This window comes from Poecilia reticulata, chromosome 4 (assembly GCF_904066995.2).
Source record: "Poecilia reticulata chromosome 4, P_reticulata-male-v2, whole genome shotgun sequence".
Classification (NCBI taxonomy): Eukaryota; Metazoa; Chordata; class Actinopteri; order Cyprinodontiformes; family Poeciliidae; genus Poecilia; species Poecilia reticulata.
The window spans coordinates 16,223,458-16,244,684 of record NC_088833.1 but is presented as its reverse complement, the minus strand read 5'-3'; the positions used below and the strand labels follow the sequence as shown (position 1 = coordinate 16,244,684).

The window sequence follows — 21,227 nt, the reverse complement described above, 5'->3', positions numbered from 1 at the left end:
AGCGGTGAGAAGAAAAAAACAAACAAAAACACTTCCAGCAAATGATGGCAGCAAGCAGCTCATACAAGGAAATAGCTGAACGCATTTGCACATATTTCCATCCCATTTGGAGGGATGCATCCACGACGGAAGTGGGGGTTTTTTCCGTTTTATTAAAGGCTCTTACTAGTGCAAATGTTATTTGCACTAATACATTGTTTTGTTTTAAATTGTTTTCTGTAATTGTTGAAATAAACTCACCATCATTAATGTCTGGGGTTTACTCATTTCAGTGCATTGCAAACACCTTGAGGTCTGCACACAAGCAGATTCCTGCAAAACGTGAAGCAGTAGCAGCCAGAACAACAGTGTGTGTATCCACTTAGCTTTGTCCACAGTGTCAGTACAGATTGCAAATGATTTCGTAGTTTTGTGTGAAGCTGAAAACACACAACTACTATCTAAAAGTGAGTAAAATAAATCATCTCAATATCAGAGAAAGTAAGATGTCATTTGCAATTTTTCAGGAACATTTTGGAAAGGGCACAGTTCTGCCAAAATGTAATTAGTTTCGCTAAAGGCAAGTTTAGGATCACAGTTTGAGACCCAGTCTAAAAAAAAAATTATAATGGTTAGAGTTGCAACTATTACCTGTACCCATTACGGTGACCTGTAATAAGTAAATTTGAAGAAGAAAAAAACAAAACAGAATTGCCGTGTTTACAGTAGTTTTCTACTGTGAGAGAATTGTGATCACAACTGCTGGTTGAAAAACACAAACATCTCAAATGCATCGACTGAAAGCACACAGTGAAAAGTTAAGACCTTTGGCAAGTATTGAAAATTAAAATGGTATGTCTGAACTTAAAATAATCTAAACGATTTCAAACATTTGTTGAATATTTAGATCTTAAGTTAATAGTAATCAGATAATATTGACATTTTTCCTAGAGGAAAGATTTATAATCTTGGGGCTCTTATGATCAATAAACACAAGGACTCAAACTGATCAGTTAAATCACTTTTTAATCCCCAATCACTGAGGCGCCCACAAGGTGGTGCTCTCTTCAAATAATACAATATAAGTCCCATTTATAAAGGAAATGGACACTCTGCTACAGCTTTACAATTTCTCAACCATTTTAAGTCCCTGAAAAGTAATAACATATGGCACACATCTCATTCAGTCAACAGTTAGCACAAAGTTCAATTCAACACCTTCACGTTTGTCTCCAGCAACGCAAACGGCATACTTAGATTTAAAAAAAACAAAAAAAAAACCTGCCACATTTCTGTCTGCAGCAGGAAAACTCGTTTTGGAAGCCAGTTTTCTATTTCTGCAACATTTATGACAACATAGGAGTTCAGAAGCAGCACTGAGTATTCAAAAAAAAAAAAAAACAGATTGCCATTATATTAATTTCCCTAAACTATAAAGAATAAATGTGCTCTTCGTTTTTCTTTCCTTTACTAAAAAAACAAACAAAACAAAAAAAACAACAACCAGAAAATAGTCAATCTTTCAGCAGGACTTCTCTTCATTAAGATGAACTTGTGCTGTGCTGTGTAATTGTTATCTTAATTCTGAACAGGAAGGGATGTCTGCCTTTGAACCAAAGACAAAAACCTGGAAGTGACGTCAGGAAAAGCTTGAGCATGAGAAACAATGGCAGGAAAGTCAAAATTTTGTATAAAAATAAATAGAAAGGTCCCTTTGTGAACATATATAACTGGTACAGCACAAAAATCAAAAGTAATCTAGAATTTTACACAATCATTTCACATATTTGACGACACATCAGCATAAAAAAAAAGAAAACCAAACATACCACCTGTATGTGGTAAGCACACATACTTGCTTACCACAAGCAAGTGTGGTAAGCTCAAGTTCAGCTTCGACAGACAAGCAACGTACATGCATCTCAGTTTCAGTTTGGAGATATGAAAAAGTGGCAGAAAAGTCCTTTCATACAGAGGGTATGAACAAGTAGATATTTTCTTTATTCACAGAGAACATTATTGGCTTTTTGTGGCTTTAGCCCTTTCTGATTATTAAGTAAGAGCCGGATTATTTCATATACAGCTGAAATGCATGTACTGTCTCAGTAAGCATGCACAGAGAAACAGTGATTCATTTACAGTCATACTACGTTCAGTTTGAAGGTACAGAGGACAAACGATGCCTCTGAAAAGCAGGAAAGAACAGCCAGGAGTCATTTAATGGGTTGTTACCGCGCTAGCTGGAACAAAATAAAACACAAAGCAAAGCCAGAGCTAACAGCACCCCGTTAAAGGCCTGTTTCTATTTTTCTAAAATAAGAGCAAGAGAATAAACCCCCTAAAAGTCACGGGCTGCGTGGCACATAGAGAGAGTCTGTCTATTGAACAGCACAGATGTAAAAAGCAGCTGCCATGTTGATATACAAGACACTGTAGCAGCTGGAGCAGACCGACATGTCCCACATGAAGAAACTACATGGCTCCAGCACGTCCGCCCAGAAGAGGCGTAAAGCCTTGAAGATGATGATGATGACGATGATGGCACAATCCAGAGTAAAACAAACGTCAGCACGCAATGACCAGAGCAAGTAAAAAGCCAGGTCCTTTAAAACACCTTAGAATTATGGGAGATTTTTGTGGCTAGACTGCTCCTTTGGCTAGTGCTGACGTCATTATTAACAAATAGAAAATACAAAAAAAAATATACAATAAAAATGTTGTTCCAACACTCGTCGACCAACAACTCGGGTTCATGGGTTTAAAAAAGAAAGGAATACAAAAGAATCCCAAGTCTAAACACAAAGATTGTTCCAAAGCTTTTGGCGAAAGAAAAGGTGAGTGGTCAAAAAAAGATAAATAAATATATTTTTTTAAAAATGAAAACACAAAGAAAAAGATGGATGGTTGACAGCATGTTTGGATAAGGTACAGATCTCGAGTCACCGCTTCTGATAGGCACCTGAAAAACAACAGATATTTATTAGGATTCTTTGTGTTGGTTGATCAGGTCACTTCTCTCTGTGCATTTTGTTTCTACTGCTTATCCAAGCATCCAATAATTTTGAAAAAATTTAACATAACTAAAACAAGAATTTACTGACGAATCAAAAAAAAAAAAAAAAAGAAAAATGCCAGTGTAAAAATTTCTGATTATTTAAGAACACTATGAAGTACCTCTATAAGCTGCTTCAGGTCTTTGTGGAGGGCGAGAGGCAGCATGGTGGTCCGAGTAGCCGTACACCGAGCTAACATTCTCATAATCATGAGTACGAGGCTGAGGAGGCCTGAGACGACAGAGACACATCAGTCATCTGACGCACAAACAACAGAATCTGATTTACTGGAGTAAAACTACTGGTTGTTAAATGGGTTTTGTACCGGACAGGTCTGTTGTTGTCGTTTCTCTGTCTATATTCATACTCCTCTCTCGTTCTGGGCCAGGCAGCTTCCTCCGAACTTGACTGTGAGCGGACAAATAAATAAGTCAATAAATGAATAAGTCTGTAAAACAGTACATAAATGAAACAATCCAACAATCCACTAGGTAAGTCAAACAAATAGGATAATTAAAAAGTTATATAGGAAGAGCAGTTATACAGTTATATAAGTAAATAAGTCAGTAAGTAAATGTAAGCAAGGCAATACATAAATACAAGTCATTTTAATTCAGGCAGTAAAAATGTAAAAAAAAAAAAAGATTTGGCAAGTCAATGAAACCCCCCCCCCCAACAAAATAGATCAATAAGTACACAAATAATTAATACATTTCAGTAAACTCTCCCCTCCATCAATACATACATTTATACAAATTTACAGATAAAGAAATTATGTAATAAAATATTAGTTAATAATAAGTTGGTAAGAAAATAAATAATTGGTTGTAGTGGTTCAATGGAGTTAGACCTGTACAAAAGAAAACTGAAACATCTTTTCGCTTTTATTGTCAAGTCAACAAGTGATTGTAGTTATGTGATCGTCCAATGCTGCAGTCAATGAATTCTGTAAATACAAACTTTTTAAACAACTTTCAATAATTAAAAACCAGAGTACTGTTCAAAAACTATGATTAACTGGAATGCATGTATGATTAAATTGAAACTATTTTTTGTAAAGTGCCTTGGAGCGACATTTGTTGTGAATTGGTGATACATAAATAAAATGAATGAAATTGAATTAAAGTCTGTTATGTCGTGAAGCGGCGCTGTACAACTGAACAGAAGTGGACGGTGTGGCCACTGGGGGTTACCTTGTAGTTTCCCTCTGGTCGTTTTCTCTCCACGGCCATCTTCTCCATGGCCATCCTCTCTCGTTCCTTCTCTTTCTCACGTTCTCGGTTCTTTCTGTACTCCTTCTTCTCCTTTTCCATCAAGGATCGAGCAATTTCCTGTCAGATCGACAAAACATAACGATAGCAAACGAACGACAAGGATCCATGTCCAAAAGGATTTCATGTGCATTCAGCTGAAATAATGTTCTCACCTTAAAAAAAAATCTAAAAATGAGGAGACTAATTACTGTAGCAGGACATTAATTACTGAAATATTTGTCTTTAAATCAATGGCTTAAGCATGAATTTAAAACTCAGGTTTTCCTCTGAATTAGTCGGAGCTCACTGAACTGAGGACAAAAACAAAAAATATATATATATCAAAAAGATGAAAAACAAGACCTTATAAAAACTTGCCTCATCTTTTGCCACCTGAGCTGCACGCTCCTGCATGTTGCTCATTCGCTGAAACAAGAAACATTTAAAAACTTGCATTAGGATAAAAATAAATGAGTGAAAAAAAGAAAAAAGCGTACCAGACTTGGGGAAAGCAATTACAGGGTGTGCCTGCAGTTTGTGGCAAGGCAAGTTTATTTGTAGAGTATTTAAGCAACAAGACAATTCAAAGTGTTCTCACCTTGAGCTCCTCCTCCTGAAGTCTTCTTGCGACCTCCATGTCCTTCAGCTCTTGCTCCCGAAGGTCAAGGTTTGTCAACCCCTTTGTGGCTTCGGTCAACCCGTACTCGGTTTCTGGGATAACTGAGCCACTTCCTTTGTCAACATGGCCTGTAGGAGCAACGGAGCTATGAGCAAACCCATGAAATGGTTGGTCTGTGCCAGAACCCTGAGAAACCAAGAACCGGTGAGAATACTACTGCTCGTTTCTGCACAATCAATGAAGAACGATTGGAAATGCTTCTTGTGATTATAGAGAGAGAGGTTTATCCAATTATGAAAATAGGTTTTCTGATCAACTGATTACAAAATATTGAATTGGTCAGAAGCTATTCGTATGTTGTCATGAGGCATCTTTCAAAGGGCTGCAGTCTCTTTACTGGTGTGTATCATTACGTTTTGTTTAGTAGTTTCTCCTAATTTGGTTACTATTACATCCAGCTGAGCAGCCCTGCAGCCCGTTGTTAATGCCAAACCGTTCCAGTTCATGAAACCTGCAGAACATAAATAACACCCAGACTCAATATCACAAACCAGGAAATGATGGCAGAAAGAGAAAATCCCACAACACGGAAGCAGAGAGAAACATCTAAACCATCATCTTCTGATCAGAGCCATTAGTGATTAGTCTGTTAGATCAACCCACCACCGGAGATTTTTACAGTGGAAAGCAAGGGCAGCAACCACACAAACGGCCAACAGGCCCAGGAGGGCTCCGGTGGTACCTGTCTCTCTGCTGAGGTGGCTGTGACTGTGCTCCCTTCCAGGAGACTCAAGCTGCCGGAGGTCCCGGATCTCCCTGGCTCCTCCTTGAGCCTCGCCGTTTGCAAACACGTCAAACACTTCGATGGGGCTGGAGTGGATGCGCTGCCAGCTCCTGGCCTTCCTGCCACCATCATCTTCTTCCTCCTCCCAGGAGCCCCTCTTGTCTCTTGGCCTGTCCCTGCTGTATCCTGACTCCAAAGAGTCCAGATCGAGTCCTCGGTCCCTGCTCCTGGCTCGTTGTCTGTCCTTTTGTCTGTGTCCGTCCCTGTCATCGCTTGGTATTCTGTCTCTGGATTTTTCCCGTTCTCTCCTCTGCCTGGCATCCAGCTCCCTTCCTCTTGTGTACTCCTCCATATGCCTCTCTATTTTATAGTCCCTGTCCCTATCATGTCTCTGCCTGTCTTTCTCCCTGTCCTTGTCTCTTTCTACAGTAATATGTGGAGGCGGTGGTCTGGCTGGTTTTTCCTTCCTCCTCATCACTCCTTCGACTTCCATTTGTCCCTGCTCCCTGGCTCTGCCAGTGTATGAAGGCTCAAACTCTGGGTACCTGTCCCCATGCTTGCCTCTAGATGGCAGTAGGTGCTCTGGATACGGATCTGCGTGCTTGCTACGGCCTCGCTCTGCCTCCACGTGCTCTGGGTATCTGGAGTGACCACGAAGTGCAGCAGAGTCCTGCTTTGGGTACCGGCTCCTTTTAGCCTCGGCAGAATAATAATCTGGAGAGTGTTTTCTGTTTGAGCGCGAAGGAGAGTACGAACCATGTAGGTCTGGAGATTGAGACGTCTGACGGGTTCGTTTGTCCACATTGGCGGATCTTGGCTCTGATGAAGGACGAGGAGGGGGGGGGGAATGGTGAGAAAAAAACAACAACAAACATGAAGCTATGGGCCAAGGCTGCTGTTAAGCATGCAGGTAAACGCAGCACCTGTGAGGAGAGGGATGGTCAAGGCACACAGAGAGCATGCTATGGACGTAGGTGTTAGATGCTCCCAAAATGCCCAGAACCGTTTGCTTCGTGTTTCAAAGTTCGTGTGTGTATTCAAGAAAATAAAAATATTAGTTACGTATTCAAATAATGCTTTCATAATACTGTGCAGCTCATTTCCTGTTCATGCTACAAGAAATCTGGAATTATAACAACAACAAATGTTCAGGACAACACCTCTGATCAGAGTTGGAAAAACACCTCAATGAAAACCAGTCTGCTGGCTGTTAGCATGTGACAGACGAAGCAAGTGGAGATGAAAAAAGCTCAGATGAGAGTCATTGCAAAGGAATTCCTGTTATCTAACAGCCTGCTCAAATCACATCCACTTAGTTGTCTAAAAGAAAAAAAAAAGAGGGTGGAACAGAAATAGCTGGTGCCTGCTCATAGGTGACAAGACGAGTTTTAAATTTTATTCTTTTCCGTTTGGATTTTAAAAACGTCTCCTCCATACTCCGTTTTCCTCAGCCACATGCTAACTGTGGAGACCTCCGTACCCGAAACTAGCTGGTCACCGAGATGATCAAATACAGCAAAGAGCCCCTCATTTCCTGTGAGGAAATGAGAAACAAACTGGTTTCGCACAAATGCTAATATGAGGCACAGTTTTGAGAGAAAATGTAATCTCCTGTCTGCCTTCATGCATCTGCAGCACCTGGGAATTAATGTTTTACATCACTATTATGAATATCGACTCCCTCTTGTTACCAGAATAGTTTTAATTCATCCGTAAACAGCATCTCGATTAGATTTAAGCTTGAACTTGAACTTTAACTAGGCCACTCCAAAACCTTAATTTTGTTTGAGTCATTCAGAAGTGGGATCTTTTGTGTGTGTTTGATCATTTCCTATTTCTGTATCTCAAGTGAACTTAAGCTTAAAGCTGCAGTACGCAACTCTTATTTAATAAAATTATTTTTTTGACATATTTGTTAAAACTGTCACTTTGTCATGGTAGTATAACGAGACAGAATGTGGAAAAAAATAGGTAAAAAAATTTAATCGAGTTCCTTGTGATCCTACTGCCATCTGCAGAAATACACTCACTTTATCACTGCCTGGTATCAAAAAGTAAAGAGCTGAAATATTCAACTGTGACACAAGTTGAATATTTCTAATGGAAATCTAACATGCAGAGCACCGCTGCAGTCAAGAACGATTCGTATACCAACACATTTACGCAAAGTTACAATCCTGTAACCTGCAAGTTTCTTGCTGATGTCTTTCCCACAGAGGTTGAGATACAGAGTAAACAAAAGAGCAGCCGCAGCCTCCAGCAAGATCACACTTAACCTGCTATGTGAACACAGAAACCCAGCAGGGAGTTCACAATGCGAGTAGTTGCGTAACTTGCAGGGCTGGACGGCAAACATAGCGCTGCTGCCACAAAAATTATAACGAGAGCCAGTAAGAGCGGCTGCAACCGTCATAAGGAGCTCAGGCAACACGATGGACAACATGGATGGAGGGGGGGCAGAAAGACCGGCGGCAGCAGACACTTGCCCTGTCCTGTTTATGTCAACAAAGAGGCCAGTGTCTTTGTCTACACAAAGCCGTAAGCACTCAGCAGCCACCTTGTTGAGAAGTGAGAGTCACAAATATGCCAGCTGAGGAAACCTGAGGATCAACACACTTCTTAAGAAAAGAGAGACAAAACTATCTGGTAACCAAAAAAATCTCAATGTTTTGGTGGGGGAATGTCAGAGTCTATTTGACCTGCTAGATTCAGCCAGATGAGAGGAAAGGAAGGAGGAGAAAGAAAGAAAGTAAGCACACCCAAATTCCCACCCTCGACCGAAAAACTTCAAGGTTGTGCTCAGACCTCGACGCTGCATGCTTAAAATGCAAAGAGCTATTTTCTACAAAGAAATCTTCATTTTGAAAACTGGAAAAGATGTTCATTAAAATCCGTCAGCATGGGGTGAAATTTACAAAGCGCAGAAAAGAAAATGACTTTTTATGCAATCAAAAAAACATGGCGCTACAGTAAAATGAATCACATATATTAGTGGGATGGGAATGAAAAACAATGTGCGACACACAAAGATGCTCGCCACCATTTCATAGACGTGTGACTAAAAGCTAAAACTTATGTTTCCGAGGTGTAAAAATCACTTAAGGATTCATGGGGTGTTCTTATAATGAATTTCTTAATCACCAACACTTCTGCTCATTTATAATTAGACAAAGCACATTAAAGCTGCGATTCAAGCACACTAAAAATCCCTCTGCATCAGCGGCTGCACTCTGTTCTCCCACGAGTCTAATTCTAGATCTTTCCCTCCAGTCAGCAGCAGCAATCTCAAGGACCCCGATGAATCAACGGCAAATCCTCTCACGTTTTCAGCAATGGAAGGAAACAGTCGTTTTGAAAAAAAAAAAAAAACATCTTTACCCGTATAGTCCCACATGAGCTCATACAGGCATCAAAAGAAAACAGCAAGATATCAACATGAGGTTCGGCGCGCTCCCCACCTCCGTGATCCTCAAAGTAATCCTCCTCATATTTTGCTTCCATCTGTTTCTGTCTCCTCCTTTCCTCTTTCATCATCTCCTTCTCGTGCAGCTTTCGAGCGATGGCCTGCAAAAAGAAAACAAACACAGACCAAAGTGAACAGAAAACTGGATAATCTGTAACAAATGTGTTTGATCTGAAACAATACGTTATGGGGGTTAGCAAATCATCACTCCATATTTTACAAGTATCAAAATGAGGAACAGTGTTGTTGATGGTCTTTTAGATTTACAGACACTTTCATGGACAGTGGATGAATCGACTAGAGTCGAACAATTTATGACAGTTGTTTATGAAAGCTTAATTAAAGATTTTATTTTATTAAACAGTACGATGACAAAAAGGGTGAAGAAGGAGAGGGAAGTCATGCTGCAAATGGCCCAAGCCCGGGAATCAAACCTAGAGCAACCGCGCCGACGCCTGTAGCCTTTGCATATTTTAAACATTGTCTGTGAGAGTGTGTGTTTCTTACGGCATCCTTCTCTTCCTGCTGTCGCTGCTGCTCCGCCTGTCGGACCAGTTCTTCCTGAATCTCCTGTGCAATCTCCACATCCTGTCGCTCGCTAGGATTCCCGAAGAGTCGGTGAGACAAAACAAGAGAGAATAAAACGAGAAAGAGAAAGGTTAGGACACTAGCAAAGTTGCTATGGTCGCTTCAAATATTTCAAGTGAACATCAAAATACATTTTTCTTTTTTGTTGTTTTTATTCAGATGCGTATAATCCATCCATAAAATACAGTAAAGAATTTCTGTGTGTGTTTTAATTTTTTTTCCTTATAAAAGCTTTGATGTCTGAGATTCAGAATCTCTATAATTATTCAGCTAATAAGCACTGAAATACTTCTGAATATTATTAATAAAATACTTCAAAGCAATCCTTGGGTGTAAAGTGTAATCTGGAGAATAACCAGAGATGTTGGAGGAGTTTTTGGCAGGAGCTTCTCTGTGATGTTGATCTCAGAAGGCTGCCTTGGCTCGCTCCTCTGAAAACATGTAGGCAACACCATCTGACTGGAAAGCTGTCACTAAAGGGCAGACACCACAGATTTTCTACTCTGCGCTGAACCTGTAACCAATCTGAATGTTAACGCAGAGCGAGTTGAGCTCAATAAACAGGAGGGTAAAAAAAACCAAAAAAAACATTAGTGGCTTCTTAATATAAAGTAACCAGGTGTCTGATTTTGGCGTTAGTCTGCGAATGCCTGCTTGGAGGCCTGTGAGTGGGAGTGCATGATGTGGCAGTAAACAACACGATGCAGGATCAGTGCTCTCTTTACTGGAACAGTCCATGCATGTTTGAAACAGCACTTCATACGCTGACATCACCGAGTCAGCAGTGTCACCGTGATTGTACAAATTGAAACTTTGATTTTTCCAATTTTGTTTCGAAACTCGTCCAGCAGATGTTATCACAGATTTGATTGTCTTCTTACTACTAAAGACTGTGGCACTGAACTCAGAATCTGGCAAATTTCTAATCAATGAACACCAGTAAACAGATTTAGGTTAGATTTAAGCCAAGATAATGTCCTGTTTTATTATTAATCTGGGTTAAAGATCCTATGTGTGAAACATGCAAACACACGGAAAATGACAAAGAGCTACATTTGATGCATCTTCTGTGTCTGCAGGCAAAGGCAAAAACGTCAACAGAGAGAACAAAACTGTAAACAATGCAGAAGCGGGTTGGGATCACTCCTTGCCCGAAAGCGCATGTAGATCCAATCTGCTTAAAAGCCTACATTTATCATGATCACAGGCCAAAGACTCTTTCTTTGGCATTTTCTTTCTATTATTTGTCTGTCAACGTCTCTCTCTTTAACTGTTTATCAGACTGATGGATGGCCCCTCCCCATCAATCCCACAATGCATTGGGTTGTAACATCTCTGGTAATTCTCCGTTTGTCTCACTATTTGTGTTCTTATGAACACTATTAGTGTTTAAGAAAAATGTTTTAAGATTTGCAAACCAAGATGATATTTGATAATTCTGAAAGCAGAAGGCAGATTGTATGTGTGTGTGTGTGTGTGTGTATTGTTTGGGTTTGCTGATAAGTACAAATGTGACAAAAAACCCACTACCACCAACTATGAGATAAAATTTACTTTTGTTTGGCAAAGATGAAGAAAAATATATTGGAGTTGATGATTTCATTATGCAGTAATATCTCAGGCACTATTTCATAAACAAATGTGCAAAGCCTTCCCCTTTATCACCTTATAAATGCTATTCAGGAATGGGACATTCATTGCCAAAATAAGAAGGATGAGCTACAAACTTCAAAAAGCTCACAGGGTAAAAAAAAAAAAAAAAAAGCTTTTGCAGCTGCACCCAAATAGATACTGCTGCTGTAATTTACAGGCGTTTTGTTTAACTAGTGTGTGGGTGTAGGCGTATCTAAGATACACACATGTCGCTGTTCTGTTTCTGGTTCTGAATCTTGGCTATCTCGTCCTCCTCCTCCTGCAGCTTCTTGGCCACCTGCAGGTCCTTCTGCACCAGGCGGCTCTTATGGACGTTGGAAGCCAAGTGACTTTCGACTGCAGACACAAAAAGACAAGCACTTCTCTGAAGAGAACTGCGTACACACAAAGTGAAGACATACTTCTTTATGCGTTTTCCTATCCAACGAGCTGTTGGGTTGTGAAGACCGTCTACAGAAGACAAGATAAACGCTTGGGGCAGCAGACACGTTTGGGTCTCATGTAATGGGAAAAAAAAAAAAAAAAAAAGCACAACTCGATTCATTGAGAAATGAAGGTTTGCAGCTGAGGCGTCTATCCAAGGTTACACGATGGCACACTGTGGCCGTACCAGATGATAAATCCTGCTTTGCTGACGCACTCGCTGCACTTTGCAGGCATGGAGAGCATCAGTCACTCGCTCGGCTCCGTTTCACCCAGTTATTGATGTGCTGCCAGCTTTGAGCGAAAAGGACCAAATCCCATTTGGCGACTTAACAGAGAGAAGCTCCTATAAGTTTTTGTCCTACGCAGCTGGGATCGAAAGAGGAAACTGAGTCATGGCTGTGCCAAAGTGATGAAGGGTCAAAGGGCTAACATTGATTTTTTCTTTGAGAGGTTTTGATGACTTGAACCCTTATGGAAACTGTTTAAGGGGATAGTTGATGTCACAACCTTAGACAAGAGTGAGGTTTACACGTCATTCTGTCTGCCATCCATTCATCTTTTGAAGGGAGGAGGAATGAAAACACAAACTTTGAAAAGACCTCACTTAAATCTGAGATGAGTCAACACTTGAGCTAAGCTTTAATGAAGAGAACAAATTCCAAACGCTGACGGAGCCAGGCGGAAATTATTTCCATCTGACAACGGGATGCTTAAGTGCATGCGCAACATTTGAAATGAAAATAAAACCAGATGCTGAATAGAATTTGATGAGATGGTGACAACCATCTGTTTAAAAAAAATGTTTCTTTGCACATTAAGTGGACTAGCATGTGACATTAGCCAGTCTTCTTCTTCAGGGTCAAAGGTGAAATGACGAGATCAGTAGTGGCACAAAGATGTTTAGCTGGCGATCACCATGGATTTAAATAGGAAACACAAAGTGATTCTCTCCAACACAGGCTCTGAGTTGAGTTAGGTCACATCTGGTCAGCTTTAGTGCATAATTAACTTTGTTATAGTGATATCAAGTGTCATATTGATGACACCGATTTAAAAAAAAGCCCATTGTTTAGCATGTACTGTTTTTCACCATGTAAACAGAAACTAGCACCATGTTTAAAAAAAAACTAATCTGAGCAATGACGTTTTTAAAAATCAACAAATAAGTGCCGCCAGAATATGTAAAGATGTTCTTTAAATCTAGACTGATTAGGGAATTTAGATTTGTCTGTCCATCTCGACAGGAAAAGTCTTTCAGGGAAACTCAGCAGGAGGCAGATCAAACCAATAAACATCAAGATAAAAAAAGCAACTTCTAAAGAAATACATGATGTGATTTATCTAAAGATAAATTATTATTTTTTTTTTTTAAATCAGCAGCCGGGGAACAAATTCTTCAAGATGACATACAGCTTTTTTCTTCCCTTATTATGCAATAAAAGTCCCACAAACAGAGCTAATGGAGCATATGGGGACTGACACACACACACCCCGTTCTTACAATATGGCAGATTCAAACCAGACCGCCTTTGTCCTACAAATAAGATAAGGCTCCAAAGCAACTGCAAACACTCTGCACCATTAGCTCGGTTAACTGTGCAGGAGAATTTGATTTTATGTTAGTTTAATGGGGGATTCATCCACTGACGCTGCAGTTTAATTTTAAATTTGTTCTACAAATGGGGCGACATCATGGAGCATGGTGAGTTTTGGAAATGCCCCACATCAAAAGAAGCTTTTATCTTTCATTTCAAAGAGATGAAGAAGGCAGCATAATAAAAAAAATAATAATCAGCATATTTGATTAATCTTTACAGGTATTTTTTAAAGTTTTCTCTTTTTTTAAGCAGATTGGTAATCAGCCAAATAAACTTACATTCTCATTCCAATTTGGAAAAACTTATTTCTGGTATATGTAAAAAAATTGACAAATTTTCAACACACTTAGCAATGAGTCCACCACAGCATACAGTCAAAGCCTCATAAAACCCAAATGTTGCACTAAAAATAACACACACCCATTACCAAACATACCGTTTCACCAGCCCAATTCCATGAGTGCAGTATGCACTCATGGAATACTATGCAGCTGTATTATTAAAAAAAAAACAAAGTAACTGTTCAATCATGTTTTGTGACTAAAAGCAGAAACCCAGATGATAACATGATACTGTCCATCTCTACTGAAGACACATTTAGTTGAAATAGGCAGTAGTCTTATGAGGTCAGCATATGAGGATTCAGAGACAGAAACAAAGCATGTCTGAACTGTGCTGTCTTACTTTCTTGTTCCTGGAGGTTGTAGGCCAGGGAGTGGTCTTCCAGCACAGCAAAATCTTTGCATACTGAGCAGGGGAGAAAAACAGAAAAACAAAACACAATATATTAAAATCTACTTCAGTTCTTAAAATATCATTTTGAATTTTAATAACTGAATGATATAACATTAAGAATGACATGTTTTTCACATATTTACAGTGGCACCCCGTTCATCTGCTAACAACAAACAGTTCATTTAGTTTGCTGATTTTTATATGAGACAAGTAAATAAAATCCAATACGGTCTGGACAGCTTGGTAAGAACACGATTTACGAATAATTTGGAATCAATAAATTTTTAGACAAAAAGTGTATTGTATCCCAGCGGTTATAACAGACAAGTATCAAATACCAAACTCAAACTCTGCCTGGCTTTCTAAACCTAGAGACAGAGAGATTTAAAAAGTGGCAAAAGCAAATGAGGTGGATTAGCATCGCTTGCCAACTCATTGTGTCAGCTGGGACATGATATAATCTCAGCTGCCCAGAAACTGAGCTGTTGGCTGTTGTTGTATCCAGCAACAGTCTTTGTTTAGAGATCTTTCTGAATCATTGTGAGACAGACTGCTACAGCAGATCCTTTCTGCCTACAACATCATTCACCACAGAACTTTGAAGAAACATGATATGAGTTAAGTTCGATTTAATTTAATTATCCTTTGGGATAAATAAAACATTTCTGAACTGAACTAAACAATTTTCTAACAAAAAAAATCTGATTTGGGTAACCAGAATTGCAAAGACTAAGGATGGGTTGGCATCTGGGATAGTTGACTGATTCAGCTTTAAATATTAAAGAAAATAATACACAGAGACGCACAGAAGAGGTTTTCCTGGAAATACCAATTTCCTTCTTCATCTGACCTGCTGATTCAGCTTTTTTTTAAAAAAAGACCATAATATACAAAAGAAAATATCTGCTGCTGGTTTCTTGATGGAGGAAGAGTTTTAGTGTAACAAATAATAAAGATGTAATTTTTTTAACAGTTTATGCATCAAAATGTATTTTATTAAGTACAATTAGTTGATGCTTTAATAAAACAATGGTAATTCATTTTTTTAGTTTTGAAGCCTTTAATGAATTTAAGCCTCGACCTGTTTAGCAAGCACACTTCACCAAGAGGAAACTCAGTCATTCTGATCTCTGACCGATTGATTAGTGCATCTAAAGTTATTTTTTCTCATGTTTTATATCTGAACAAAGATGCAAAGCCAAACTATGTTTCTCAGTCTTATAAATAGGGCCATCATGCTGTGTGAAGAAGAAATGAAACCATAAAACAGGAACTACCATTTGCACTTAGACCAAAGAAAGGATCTAAACATTTTAAATATAATTCTGTCTCTTTTCTTCATGCTAGGAAAAAGCCAAAAAGAGCAAACAGCTATTTTACAGAGCAGCTGATTAAGAAAATAAAAACTGTTGCCCAGCTCCATGTATCACTACACAACAAATGAAAATACAGAAAATATTACACAAAATCTAGATGTTTTACCATTTTAAATTGCTCAGTATAATTTCTGTATAAGCACCACCTTGATGGCATCAAATCTGACAACAATCACTGATCATTTTCCACTGAATGCAAACCTACAGCAGTATTTGCATATCTAGTTTCAGCACAACTACTGACAGTACCAGTGTGGTTGAGGAATCCTCCAGAAAACAATTCCGTTTGTAGAATGGGTGCTTTCCACAGAGAAAACACCCAGCAGTCCCTCACATCCATCTCAAGCATTCTGAAATGAGCCCACCAGATTTTCTTTTCTCAATTTATTTTAAGGTCTGGGACAAACTCATCTCCAGATGCAGAAAGTTTCCTGCGTAGGAGAGCAAAACCGGAGGATTAAAACTGCAACTAATTGTTGATCCGGGCTGAAGCAAATTACTTTTGCCTCTGTTGGAAAAACTAAACGTCACCCTTCGCCAATGCAACATTTAGCAATGGTGTCATGCTACAGGAAGTTGTTCTCGACTCTGCATCTCTCTCTTTAGTAAGGACTGCTCTGCAGCAAAAAATAAATAAAAAATCAGGCGAGAATCAGATGTAGTAGATGGCTAAACGATGACAAGAGAAGGCAATGAACTCCATAAATCCCCACACTGACTCCTGCCAGTCTGGAATTTGATTAACAGAGCACAGACATGACCATATGCTTAATCCTCTTAACCAAAGAACCCTAAATGTTTTGTTGCTCATTTGTCCTTACCTTAACTGCAGTTTTAAGACTAAATTAGGGTTTGTGGAACAATTGCAAAGAGCAACACTTTGGAAAACGGTGTTTACAACACCCATCTCCTAGGGCCAGAAGTATTGAAGTTTACAGCTGAGGTTAAGGCTCATTTAGACACATATGGTTGGAAATCAGAGGAGTATTGTATACAGAGATTTTATAAGGCAATAGATTAAACAAACTCAACTCCTGATTAGGTTAAGTGGACACCTTCTTAAAAAGTCTCTTTTTTACACCATGTAAGGGAATATAAGATAGTCATAAGTTACCGTTATTAGAGCTATTCTTTTCATAGAAATATTCCCCTTCCTACCATTTGTATGGCTTAAAATAATTTAATTGCCACACCATAGCACACTAATAGCCAGAATTTCATCCAGCTTTGTGAAGCATACGGTAGAGCAGCCCCGTCTCTCTCCAATATGTTGCTGTGCACTTCCAGTCAGCTGGATGAAGGAAGTTCACTACAGCTTTACGGAAATATTTCCAATCCCTCAAAACACAAGCAGCCATGGGGAAACTAAAGATGTAGCAAAAATAACAATAAACATGATAAATATCAATAATACAATTGTATAAACCAGCGTGTCACTTGATTTTAGTAGCAGCAAGAATAACTTGCTTTTCTGTATTATTTAAAAAATCCCACACACTTGGGTAATTTGTGTATGCGACATATTAACTGTAGTTTGATAATATTGTGCTGTTTTTTTTTTAGTAAAGGTTATTGAACCTTAATCAAGGTTGTGAAAAAAATCTCAGGCCTGATTCACAACTTCTCCGACTGCTCTCTGCATATTTGCCTCTGCAGACATGACTGAGCAGTGGAAACGCAGGTTTCTTCTCCCTCTGACCAGAATAACAAGCATGGTGCTGAGCAGCTGCTTCATACCGACAAGCATGGGTCGTTTAAGCACAACACACACCCAGTGGCGATACACAGCTGGCATCAGTAGCAATAGAAGGACGTCGTTTCGCGCCTGTTTGCTATGTTTGACAAAGTGATGTAAACATATTAGAGTAAAGACAAATGTTCACAGCCAAAACACAACAGGGTTAAGTCAATGTGTCATAACTGAGCTCGTCTTCAGAGCTCTGGCTGAGCAACATACCAAAATAATCAGACAACAACTCCATGTGATCGGCCTCGTGTCAGCTGACCAGAGAAACGCCACTGTTACAGAGGCATATTCATATTCACATTTAAGAAATGTTACTTTAGCCCAATGACTGAGAAAACGAGGACACAATATATATATATATATATATATATATATATATATATATACACACGACACCTGCAGATTTGGCTAAGGATGGTGGTGTCTATATGCGAGTCCAGTATATTCAATACTGCTTAATATGCTAGCATCCGTTAGCTCTCATTACTGCCAAAGCATTTGGAAACAACCGCCTGCATTTACTGGTTTAACGTTATCTCTCAGATGGTATCATCCATCCGCTAGCTAGTTTCGCGTGTATTTGAGAAACGTGTTATTGACGTTACCTTCTTTCACTCCAGGTAGTTTTTTCTGGTCGATGCTAACGTTACATTCAGCCATGTCGTCACCGGTAAGAAGTCAAAAAAAACCCGCTGACTTTCGAAGGTTAACGGCAGTCCGGTGATTGATCGCCTTTGCTCGTAAATCCCGGATTGATGGTCCAGGTGGTGGACTGCTGTTTTGATTAGTTTCGGTCACCACCCTCCGCCGATACGTCGCTGCTCAGGAGCTAGGGTGTCAGATTTCCGCCGAGCGTCCCTCCCTCCGCGCCTGACCGTGGACGCTTCCGACACCCTGACCACCAAGCCAACGAGAGCCACTGCACTTCCGGAGTAGAGATTTCAAAATAAAAGCTTAGGCTTCCAATAGTGCAATTTATTGGCAGTTCTTGCATGAATCTCTGGACAAGCCCTTTCTTCTACCACCACACGCATACAAGCTTATATATTCAAGAAAACTTGTAAGTTATTGTCTTTCATGTATGGTATTTTCCTACCAAAATTTAGTACTTTAATATATTTTTATTCAAGTGAAAGTAGAATGTAGCCATTACTCAAATTAGAGTGAAAACACTTGGTAAAAAAAAAAAGAAAAAGAAAAAAAAGGCTAAGATGTGAGTCTTATTTAATAAGACTCACATCTTATTAAATATTTTTAAAATGATGGATTTATACAAAGCAAAATATACAGCTCAGTTCTGGTATTTTAAAGAAGTAAAAATAATTCAAATTGCATTATAACACAATTACAGGCTTTTCCAAAGCAAAATCTATTCTATATGTATAAAAAACTTGTAAGTACTTTCATGACAAAATCTACTGTTTACTGTAGTCACTTGGCCTCCAAACGGTCAGAAAAGGCTCAGCAGATAATAAATAACATTAAAGCAATAAAGCAATAGTAATCAAACAAGAATACTCACTTTAACATTAACTGTAAGTTTGCATCTGTGACTAGCATTTTTGTTTCTTTATTTATATGTGTAAATAATCATAGAGTAGCCAGGAATTTCAACCATAATAATATTGCTCGAATAAAAGTAAAAAGCATAGTGTAGTGAAACATTTTTTCAAAAACATTACTCACACACATGCAACTGAGTAAATGTAACCAGTTGCTACCCAGTTGTCCGATAGATTTGTTTTTGCACCAATGAGTATGGTAATTACGAAACCTTTTCTTCTTCCTGCTCCCTTTTTCGTTAGTATTTGTATTTGTGAATTAATGATGAAATTTGCTCAATCGAATAAATTGATTGACTGATTGATTGATCAACAACTGGCCTTACATGTCACTGACCAAGTTCACAAACAAAATAAATCTTAGCTTATAGGACTATATTAAAGTGCTTATCTTTGTTATTAATGTCATAATTATTAATATGGTTATTAAGTTGTAGCTGATCATTTTTCATGAAATCATAATTATATTTTTACACTGATTCTAGTACAATGTTATGAAAACAGAAAAAAATAGGATTTAAATGTGGATGGAGCACTTTGATATATTATGTACGAGCAAAAGAAATCAAACACTAAGATGGTAAACAATCAGAGTGACACACTTGACCAAACTGCGATGTATAATAATGTGATAAAAAAAAATCTTGACAGAAACTAAACAGGCAAAAAATAACAAACACAATCACAAAACATAAAACAAATGAACAGATATAAAGGAAATTAAAAACATCACACATTTACTTTAAAAATAATCCTAAATGTTCCCAGCAGCACTGTATACTGTGTTTTTCACTTTCTCACGAACACTGACAGACTGTTATGCGTGCGTACTGCATACCATGAATTCAAAGCTGCTTCTCTCGAGTCACACACTGATAAGCAAATGAGAGGAAATATTGGAGTTCTGTCTCTTGCTCAGGGACAGAGTGACATGTGATGTGGCTGAGAACCAAGCTGCACTCATTCAAAGCTTCACCCTAACCCATAAATAGCCACACAAATGTCAAAAAACAGACACAATAAGAAAAACCTTTATCAAGATTCAAAATAACCCATAGCCATGAAAAATTAAAGCATGCAAAAATCAAGAAGACAGACTTTAATTATTTCTATATGTTTTGCAGCTCTGTAGTCTTGTCATTTTTAGAACTGTAGGTCAAATTACAATCACTCTAAATGCAAAATCCTCATCCGAATGACACAAATAAAACAAAACAAAAACACACAAAAACACTAAAAGATGCATCTAATTGTTTAAGTTAATTTTGAAAGTCCGAGTTGACCAACTTCCGGTATAAGTCCGACTACATGTGTTTACATTGACAATATCGCCTTTGAAGGTTCTGTGACTGTTCATTGCTGCAGCAGCTGCATCTTCGGTCTCTAAGGAAATACTGGTGAAAAAGCAGGGATCCAGCTGATAAACAATGCTTGCGACATTGATGTGTCGGGGTATCATAAAAATAAAAGTTCGTAAAGAAACAATAAATCTTCCTGCTTGTTTGAGACTAGTCGCCCGAGATTGCTTATGATCACGCCTTTTCATTTCTGTAGCTGCCATTTCCCACAAACTATTGCGACCTCACAACAGTACAGCATATTTGGAATATGTTAATGTGTTACTGCTCCCTCTAGTGCTTACCGAGTCAACCTGCTGGTCATACATAATTAAAGCAGTTTTATGGGGAAGCTGCAGTCCATTTACCAACCAACATATTTCTACAGCCCATACTAAGAGTCCGTACCTTAACACTTAAAGTTTTATTTACCATACAATACATTTCCCCAGACTCTCTCACTCCTCTGAAAGGGACACAACATTGTGCTTAACCCTAATATTTTTTCACACATTTTTACCTTACAAGCACAAACCTCAATATACATAATTAGTGTATGTGATAGATCAGGATTATATAATCCAGGAAGCCAAGAAAAGAATACATCCATTCATCAGCGATGCCCAGAAGTGGACAAAGAGCCTACTGTGTCATTTAGTGGTCAAATTAGTATGCATTAAACAGTACACATTGTCACTGGAAGAATTTTATTGTTCTTACACACAGGTAAGGTAATTTTATGCATATAAAACATTTTCAGCATCAAGGTAATTCAAAGTTCTTCACATGAAGAACAAACAAACAACAACAAAAAAAATATTTACTTTTACTTTTTTAATTTTATGCTTTAAAGATATAATAGATTGCAAAAAAAATATATCTTTATATAAATGGTAACATGGACTGGACATGGCATGTTGCCTTGCATCAAGAAGATCCTTTTTGGTTCATATCTCGGCCTGGAGTCTTTCTGCGTGGAGTTTGCGTGTGAGTTCTCTCTGAGTATCTGGCTTCCTCCCACAGGCCAACAACATGACTTGGATTAATTGGTCTC

The 21,227-nt window shown here is 38.6% G+C and overlaps 1 protein-coding gene across 1 annotated transcript; it reads right to left on the bottom strand.

The window, feature by feature from the left end:
• Nucleotides 1-988: 988 nt before the first annotated feature.
• Nucleotides 989-18,210, bottom strand: ccdc50a (coiled-coil domain containing 50a). Its single transcript, XM_081606367.1, has 12 exons — nucleotides 17,880-18,210; nucleotides 14,101-14,163; nucleotides 11,599-11,728; nucleotides 9,659-9,749; nucleotides 9,147-9,252; nucleotides 5,647-6,507; nucleotides 4,884-5,032; nucleotides 4,664-4,711; nucleotides 4,226-4,363; nucleotides 3,358-3,440; nucleotides 3,154-3,263; nucleotides 989-2,938 (listed from the first exon to the last, which is right to left on the bottom strand). Exons 1-12 carry the CDS (start codon nucleotides 17,932-17,934, stop codon nucleotides 2,919-2,921), a joined length of 1,854 nt encoding a protein of 617 aa, XP_081462493.1. The 5' UTR covers nucleotides 17,935-18,210; the 3' UTR covers nucleotides 989-2,918.
• Nucleotides 18,211-21,227: the final 3,017 nt, after the last annotated feature.